We start from the raw sequence: 8,967 nt of genomic DNA on the forward strand, positions 1-8,967 counted from the left end.
TTTGTTTAAATTTACTTTTTATGCACAGTGTCCATTACTGGCTCATTTAGGGTTCCACTTGTCATGCCTCTGGGTCCATTACTGGCACATATGTATATTTTTCAATAAAAAATCGATAACTAATTCAGTTTTATTATTTATGTATTTCAATCTCTTCAGTCGTATTCTGTATGAAAATAACATATACATGCAAATCATCACTTCACTTACTGTAGATTACGTATTTTTCATAAATGCCTAAACACAAAACTTTCTTAAGAGTGTCCATTATTAGGTCAGCCACCTTGTATCCTGGGATTCGCTGAAACACAAATTTTTGAGAGCTAATTACATTACTGGCTGAGAGTAACATAACCCCACATAACCTATTACCCGCGAAAAATGTCTATGTAAGTGATTCGTATTGCATCGTTGAGAAACGTTACAGAAATGTACAAGTTTTATTATCTCAGAAAGATTATTCAACATTTTTAATTTCGTTATTCATTTGTGAAAATATTGAAAATTAATTGAAAACATTTGGAGTAAGAATTTCAAACCTAAAATAAAAACTACTGTGATTCAGACTTTCGGTGTGAATTATCGACAACTCTGTGATGTTCGAAGAACGTCGTGGCCACCAGGGGGGGAGATAAGAATTCGTAAACGTTTTAAATTCATCATTTAAAACACTGAGGAAGCGCCTTCCTCAATTAGACCAGGAGCTGAAGACATATGACGTTCTCCAATTTTTTATCGCATGCTTTTTTAAGGCTTTATAATTCATGAGGAAAAGTGATTTTCTTTTTGTGGAGCATTTTCGTGCTTTTCCGCGATATTATACTGTCTGCCGTTGTAATATACAGAAGCTCTAACAAATCTAATCGCTAATAATTGATGACACGCAATCAGCAGCGGCCGAAAGGGCTCAAAGGGTTAAGAAAAACTGAAAAAAATTAAAGGGGACTTCCATGTTTTCAAATTGCATGCTGATATAAAGATTTGAATTTTAAGTAACAAAAACAAAATTGTAATACTGGTTTTCCAGTATATATGGTTTTCCGTGATTCCAAACTGCCATTAGAGAAATACGTCATTTGTATAATTAATTAATAGTAGGTAATTTGGCATGCGCACCAAGATTTTGCAAAATAAAGGCACTGATGACGAAACTTGCAAAAAACACTGTAATAATAACATACTATGCGAATCTCAATGTGGATTCTCTTTTCTGAAAGATGTATATATTGGTTTGAATAATGAAGAATTTATTGAGGCAGTATTCTGTGATTTCTCAAAAGCGGTCGACTGCGTGAACCATTTAACACTATTATTTAAACTTCAGTGCTATGGTTATAGAGGATTGTCATATAACTGACTTTACAGTTAACTAACAGGCATGGAGCAGTTAGTAAAACTCCAAGGAAACACACCGCCTATTGAGAATAATTCATCAGGTGTATCACAAAGTTCGGTTCTGGATCCTATCCTTTTCTTACTTTATTTGAATGATCTGGTAATAATTCATTAAAGGAAAGTTCACACTTTTTGCGGATGACACCACGATCCTTTGGTGTGGGACAAATGAAGATAATCTCAGAGACATCAATACTCTATAGAGTTAAACAGTGGTGCGATTCAAACTCCTTATGTTTCAACACAAATAAAACAAACATAGTTTGCTTCAAACTCAATTTTGATGACTAACCTATAGAAAATCACGCTATAGTCAACAAAACTCACACCAAATTTTTGGGGTATTTATAGATGATAAATTGAAATTTGATGAGCATATAACAAATTTATGCAGAAAATAGTATCTGGCTGCTATGCAGTTCGAGTTGTTTCTAACGAACTCAATCAATCCTCAGCCAGAACTGTGTATTTTTCCTTGATAGAGTCGCACTTGCAATATGGAATTGCCTTTTGGGACTTTTGTAATCAGCAACTATTAAATTCAGTATTCGTTCTACAGAAAAGGGGGCTGTCAGATACATATGTAGGGAAAATCACAAGACCACTGCAAACCACTTTTCATCAGTCAGAAAATTGTATCTGTACCTTGTTTGTTCTTTTTAGAAATACTGACAGACGTTACCACACGAGAGAAAGTCGCAATTTACCCTTGCCAATCCCAAAATCAGCAATTACAAAATTTTCTTTGATATATGAGAGCAAAAAAATATACAATCACCTTCCAATGTGCTATAGAGCAATAGCAAATTTTAAAAAATTGAGAAAGTTAGTTAAAGGAGTACTTCTGCAAAAAGCGTACTATGACTTAAAGGAATATTACGATGATGTATTTTACCTCTTAGTATTTCAGATGCTCACATATCTGTAATGATTTATTTATTTATCATCTGTAATGGTATATATATTATTTTATTTATGTGTATTCGTATATGTACATTTTTAACCCTATAATGATTGTTCACTCTATATCATAATTCTAATATTTTTTTTAAACTTTTACATTGTTGACTTCATAAAGTTTGACTAGCTTCGTCAATAAGATTTTTTGGACAATAAAGCATGATTGATTGATTGATTGTAATCAATATTGGGAATTTTTAAAATACATTATTACTGGATATTTTCCTAAAGTATTGTAAGTAAGTACTAAGTAAATACTTAGTATTTGTTGATATATATATATATATATATATATATATATATATATATATATATATATATATATATATATATATATATATATATATACAAAGAGAGTGGATATGATATAAAAATCAAAAATAAAACAATTAGTGGACACAACACTCCAAAAGTGGGGCAAACCGCGGACACGTGTTTCTGACTATTGGCCTCATCAGCGCCTGGGAATTCTAGGTATTCTAACTGGAACCACTAATGTGCGGTTGGCTTCTGTTGTTGACTCCGTGCGTATGTGTTGTTTCCTGCTTACGGCAAACAAGTGTTGCCCATCTTTACACTTGGCTGCACCGCGCTGATGAGGCCAATAGCCAGAAACACGTGTCCGCGGTTTGCCCCACTTTTGGAGTGTTGTGTCCACTAATTGTTTCACTTTTGATTTATATATATATATATATATATATATATATATATATATATATATATATATATATATATATATATATATCAACAGCTATTAGAAATCCATAAAAATAAACATAATTACTCACTGAACTCAAATTTCCATGACTACCACACTCGACATGCAGATCAAATTAGATATAGATATAGATTGAATAAAGCTATGAATAACTCTCCCAATATAATTCTCTATAATCACTTGCCTAGGGAAGTTAAATTTTTGTCCCCCAATTGTTTCAATCGAAAGGTGAAACAGTTCCTCATCACCTCAAGTTTCTACACTATTGCAGAATATTTAGACACCCCCCCATTCGCATGAGAATGTTCAGATATTTAGTTTTTTTTTTAATCTACAATCGTTTTTAAATTATTGATGTTTTATTGAGTTCGATGTTTCATGATATATATTCAGTGTTTCTGACTGACTCCATGACTTGCTACAAATGTAATTTACATGAACGTAGTCAAATAAAGTATGTCTATGTCTACAAACTGTTACTGTTATCTTTGTATATCGTATTTTGTTACATATACAAATATTCGGTATCTACTTGAAATTGTATATTATTTTAAAGTTTATAGTTTCATATGACTATGTAGCGATAGCTAATATGTGTAATTCTGTTTGTTTGTTTTTTTATTTAATTATTTTAACCAAGCTTTGTCAATAAGATATGAATCTTCAGACAATAAAGCATATTTTGACTTTGCAAATTTATGTGACTTTTCTTTCATGGGGGGGGGGCGCATGCCAATTTTTCCAGAGAATTTTTGTTACTGAAACTTCAATTCTTTACATCGGCATGCAATTTGAAAACACGGAAGTCCCCTTTAATTTTTTTCCACAGAAAGAAAAGCGCTTTTTTATGTAGAGCACTCTCGGGGCGGCCAGCAACCCGCCTATTTTTTATATTTTAGAGTTAATTATCAAGCTTTTGAAAGGGATGCAGTGTAAAATGGAAGAACGTCATTTACCACCAGCTCCTGGTCTGAATAATAGCTCTGCTGAAGTTATGGCAGTAAATTACTCTTGCAGTTATGACAAAAATAATGAGTGTGATACATCATTGAAAAGGAAATTTTGTGGCCTTTCCATTACTGAACTTGAAATTATGTGCTTTCATTAAAAAAAAATTGCAAAAAGCCATGTTGAATTTCTCTGAATACGATAATGTAATCTTGGATTTTGGTGTTGATGGGCTACCACTGCATAAAAGTACAAAATCATCTTTTTGGCCCATATTATGTAAAATATCTAACCTTCCCTCATCACCTGTTTTTACTGTGGCCATATTTTGTGGTAGCGAAAAACCTATATTACATGATTTTTTTCAGAAATTTATAGAAGAACTCCTTCATTTGAAAGCATCAGGTTTTATTTGTAATGACAAAATTGTAAAAATTAATATTCGGGCTTTCTGTTGTGATACTCCTGCTCGTGCATTCATCATAAATACAAAGGCACATAATGGATATCAAGGTTGTGACAAGTGTGAAGTTAGAGGCGTTTATGTGAATCGAAAAATGTTATTCAAAGATTTATCAGCACTTTGTAGAACTGACAACAGTTTTAATTTGCGATTAGATGAAGAACATCATAAAGGTATTAGTCCTTTAGAACATCTTGAAATTAGCATGGTCACATCATTTCCTCTAGATTATATGCATTGTGTCTGCTTAGGGGTAATGAGAAAGCTGTTATTTTTATGGAGAGACGGTAGCAGATTATATCGAATTACTGGAGACTCTTTAATCAGATTGGAAAATGGTTTAAAATCATTACAAAACTACTGGCCAAGTGGATTTAACCAAAAACCTAGGTCAATTAGAGAGTTGGAGTGATGGAAGGCAACTGAGTTCCGTCAGTTTCTCCTTTATATCGGTCCCATTTTATTGAAAAATATTCTACCCCCTCATGTATATGCAAATTTTATGCTCTTGAAATTTGCCATAACAATATTACTTAATGAAAATTTGAACTCTCAGCATAATGAATATGCAAATTCTCTCTTAAGAATCTTTGTAAGGCATGCCTCACATATTTATGGTGGAGACTTTTGCATATACAATAGTCATGCTTTGATACACCTTGCTGAGGAGACAAAAAAATATGGCAGTCTAGATAAAATTGGCTGCTTTCCTTTTGAGAACCACCTTCAAACATTAAAGAAAATGTTGAGGAAGCCAAACTTACCTCTTCAACAAGTGGTTCGTAGGATTCATGAAAAAGAAGGTGATAGCAGTACGCGCATGAATATCAAGGAGACTGGGATCCATGTTCTTGGAAAGTTAGTTAAACACACCGAGTTTAACAAATCTCATACTCTTGTCAGTAAATACGAGAAATATGGTTTATACCGACAGCTGTATTTTGATGGAAAGTTTGTATTATCCAGTAAAACTTACAATAATATAGTCATGCTTAAGGGAGGTCAGATCATGCATTGTTGTTACTTTATACAAATCAGAAGTAATGAAGTAATTATTATTGGAAGAAAATATGAAATTATGAAACCTTTTGTTGACTACCCAGCTGATTCAACTGTTATTTCTCTTTTAGAAATTGAATGTAACGACGACAGGTTCACAGAGTTCAGCGCTCATGATATTTTATGCAAAGGAGTTATATTAGAGTGTGACAACAAAACGATTTTTTCTCCACTAACTCATCTATTGTGAATTTTGAAGTTATGTCCTTAGAATTAATTTTTTTGTAAGATAATTGAATTTATCAAAATGAAAGTTTTTCTTTAACAAATTTTAAATTATTGTCTCTTGTTCTTTCCACTTTTCTGTGTTTTTCAATTTACATGAATATATATTCATCTGGCGATTTGGAACTAGAAGTTTTCCTCCATGCTTAGGTATATTCAACTCAACTACCTACTTATGTATTTTATAAATCATAAACAAAAATTTTTTCTGAGACTATTTTATAGTAGAATTTCCCGATGAGCAGGCGAATGGTCAAACACCAATTGCTGTTGTCCCATATACATGGTTAACCATCGATATTGTTAATCATGTTCGATGCTTGTGGCCCCAGAACATGAAATCAAATGTTGAAATGGCAAAGGCTGTTAAAAACAAAATAGTACTGAATTCAAAAGATTCCCAGTGCCGACTTTGTGAAGTCAACATAAAATTCAAAACAAGTGAGTATAACCTTTCTTTTCTTCTAGAGAGGACAGGGGGCTTTTATTTATTATAGTTTCGTTTTTGACTACATGGTTTTCTTCAAACTCTTCTGAATTATTTTTATATATTTCAAATAGTCCTTCGCCATTAGGATTTATATTTTCACCTAAAGTTTTATTCTTTGACTATTTTCAGGAAAAAATTAAGTGATGAATTGATAAAGTCTATTTATTATGCTTTCGATGAATTTTACAATGACCGCTAATTTTATAAATTAAAGGATTTACTTATAGTATCTTGCTATAATATAACGTATATTTTTAAAGAAAATTTTAATTTGTATAGCATTTATTTGCTCTGTACTAAGTAATGTGTTTGACATTTTATTTTACATGGATACGATAGCAAATACTTTTATACTATTTTAACATAGTTCAAAAACGTTTATTTACAAGAACCTGTTTTCTTAGACAATAAACGTATTTCTCTGTCTCTCTCTCTCTCAATATCAAGTAGCAATTACCTGTTGAATAAGTAAATAAATTAATAGGTTTTGATGAGCTTTTTTCGTTTAAAAACAAATATAAAGAAAATATGTAATATATATAAAAGAAAAAATATAACAATGTTAATATTCATTCATTTAGAAATAATTTTTTAAAGTTTAAAGTTCATCACAGCATCATTACAGATGACTACAAAAAAGCTATATCAAGGTTGAAACTGTTAGAAAATGAATCGAGCATATCTTCTGCCCATTCATCAGAGGAAGATGGATTAGGAAAAAGAAAAACAAAAAGAAATAGTAGATATGATAGTTCGGAATCAGAATGTGGTAATCCCAAATATACAAGTGATCGGCAAAAGCAATCATTGTCTTGTCCATCAAAATCACCATCAACTATTTCTTCTGACGATGAGCATAATATTCCAAGTGTTCCAAAGTTAAATTTACATCGGACAAATATTGATATTACCCCATCTACAAGCAATCTGAAAAGAAGCAGCCTTCAAGAAGCACTTGAGTTAACTTCAGAACCAGTGTATACTTTCAAGAACATATACGACTCTGTTAGGAGGATTGAGAGTAAGTGATAAAAATTGGGCAAAAATAGATATGTATGTATTTTTGTGTGTGCAAGTGTGTATGTGTACATAAATATTTTCTTGGGGTTGCAGTAAGTGGTAAGGACTGATTAGTGAGAAATTATCTTCCAGTATAGAATTTTCTGTCTAATGATCTCATTAGCTGCCTTGTTTTGAGAGTGTGCTACACTGTGACCCTTAATTTTAGCCTAATCATTTGTTAAAATAACATATTTGTCAAAATTCAACAAATGGTATATAGCTAGAATTGAGAACCCTGTTACAACACACTCTCAAAAAGAAAAATGTATTAAAAGTTTTAAGTTCAAAACCTCACTAGCATTGGGGTGTATCATATCCTAGACTGTTTTTTCGTTTTGAGTGTGCTAAACAAGTATGTTTAGGTATGCAATTATTGTTAACAATTATTTATGTTTTCCTTTATTCGTTACAGCTTTAGTTAGGCAAGTATCAACCAAAGTTGAGGTTCTTACCAAAGATGTCCAATATCTCAGCCAGATAGTACACACTTCCAAAGAGAGTGATCCAATGGAAAATGATGATGTGCTTCTTCAAAAGATGTCATTATCATCACAAGAACAACTCATAGAATTTGATACAGAGTTAAAGAATGATCTAACTTATCTACCTACAAATTGTAAAACCTACAGATTTGAAGTTTTACCATTTTCATTAATAAATAATAATTCTTTGAATTCATATTTTGTATATGGGAAAGGTATACACTTAACAAAAAAATTGCTTTCTCAGAAATAGTTTATTAGTAATTTCTTTTGTTTATATTTTCAGTGTTCATCCCTTTCCGTTGTCGGAGGCAGAGATGGGTTTGATACTGTTAGAAGACTACTTTCGAAATTAATAAGCCATGATCTGGCTTTGAATATGAATTGGTCAGGGAGAAACCAAAAACTGAGTTTCAAAGAGAATGAGAATACTCTGAAAATGATAGTAGGTATATAAGCCATAATCCATCTCAGTTTCCATAAATTAGAATAGAATAAAATAACTTTATTTAGCTCTAAAACTATATTTAACAAACTTTCATAACTATCTGAATATAAATAAAAACCAAACATGTTCAAATGACAACGGTGAGAAATACAGCATTAAATAATATTTTCTTGGAAAAATTAGTTCAGCTCCGTTCAAAAAAATGTTTTTTTTTCAAAATAAATTCGAAAGAATTAAGATTTTTCATTTTTATTTCGTTTGATAATTTGTTATACTGAACACCCCTTTGGAAAAAATTGAATCTTATTGTGTTGATTTTAAGTTATTTAGATTTAGAATATAATTATTTTGTCCCCTAGTAAAATAACAATGTTTTTCATTAAATTTTTTCAAAATGTTTTTAAAATAAGGAGCAGATTTATTCAAATTTATTTTATGGATAAAAACTAATGTTTGATACTTACAATTTTGAAAAATATTTGATAAATCATTTGAAATTTGAGAAGAATTTGTGATGTTAACAGATTTTTTCATCAGAACATTTTCATAAACCCTCGACAATTTAAAAAATAAAAATACATGGTATATAATAGTTATATATATTTTACAGCTGTGGTGAGGAAAAATCCCGTGGCACGGGAAATGACAGCAGTCGAAGTGGACGGTGCCATAAAGGTATGGCTGAGAAGTGCACCAGATAGAAAGGGGGTCGAGAAA

The 8,967-nt window shown here is 31.3% G+C and overlaps 1 protein-coding gene across 2 annotated transcripts; it reads left to right on the forward strand.

The window, feature by feature from the left end:
• Positions 1–5,956: 5,956 nt before the first annotated feature.
• LOC141479895 (uncharacterized) lies at positions 5,957–8,663 on the forward strand. Of its 2 annotated transcripts, none has more exons than XM_074183934.1 (3): positions 5,957–6,209; positions 6,884–7,279; positions 7,733–8,057. In XM_074183934.1, the coding sequence occupies exons 1-3, from the start codon at positions 6,104–6,106 to the stop codon at positions 8,053–8,055; spliced, it is 825 nt and encodes a 274-aa protein (XP_074040035.1). In that variant the 5' UTR covers positions 5,957–6,103; the 3' UTR covers positions 8,056–8,057. The 2 variants fall into 2 exon arrangements, with proteins under 2 accessions (XP_074040035.1, XP_074040036.1); XM_074183935.1 differs by lacking the exon at positions 7,733–8,057 and adding an exon at positions 8,089–8,663 and having other exon boundaries at positions 5,959–6,209.
• The last annotated feature ends 304 nt before the right edge of the window (positions 8,664–8,967 follow it).

Source organism: Leptinotarsa decemlineata, unplaced genomic scaffold, assembly GCF_025532065.1.
Source record: "Leptinotarsa decemlineata unplaced genomic scaffold, Ldec_3_MD MMD2_tig00026347_RagTag_RagTag, whole genome shotgun sequence".
NCBI classification, from domain to species: Eukaryota; Metazoa; Arthropoda; class Insecta; order Coleoptera; family Chrysomelidae; genus Leptinotarsa; species Leptinotarsa decemlineata.

What these genes read in the sequence shown, in the direction of transcription:
- LOC141479895 (XM_074183934.1), top strand. Translation starts at nt 6,104, where the DNA reads ATGAAATCAAATGTTGAAATGGCAAAGGCTGTTAAAAACAAAATAGTA. An exon ending in CAACATAAAATTCAAAACAA is followed by an intron (nt 6,210 to 6,883) that starts GTGAGTATAACC and finishes GCATCATTACAG; the next exon opens with ATGACTACAAAAAAGCTATA. An exon ending in CTCTGTTAGGAGGATTGAGA is followed by an intron (nt 7,280 to 7,732) that starts GTAAGTGATAAA and finishes TATTCGTTACAG; the next exon opens with CTTTAGTTAGGCAAGTATCA.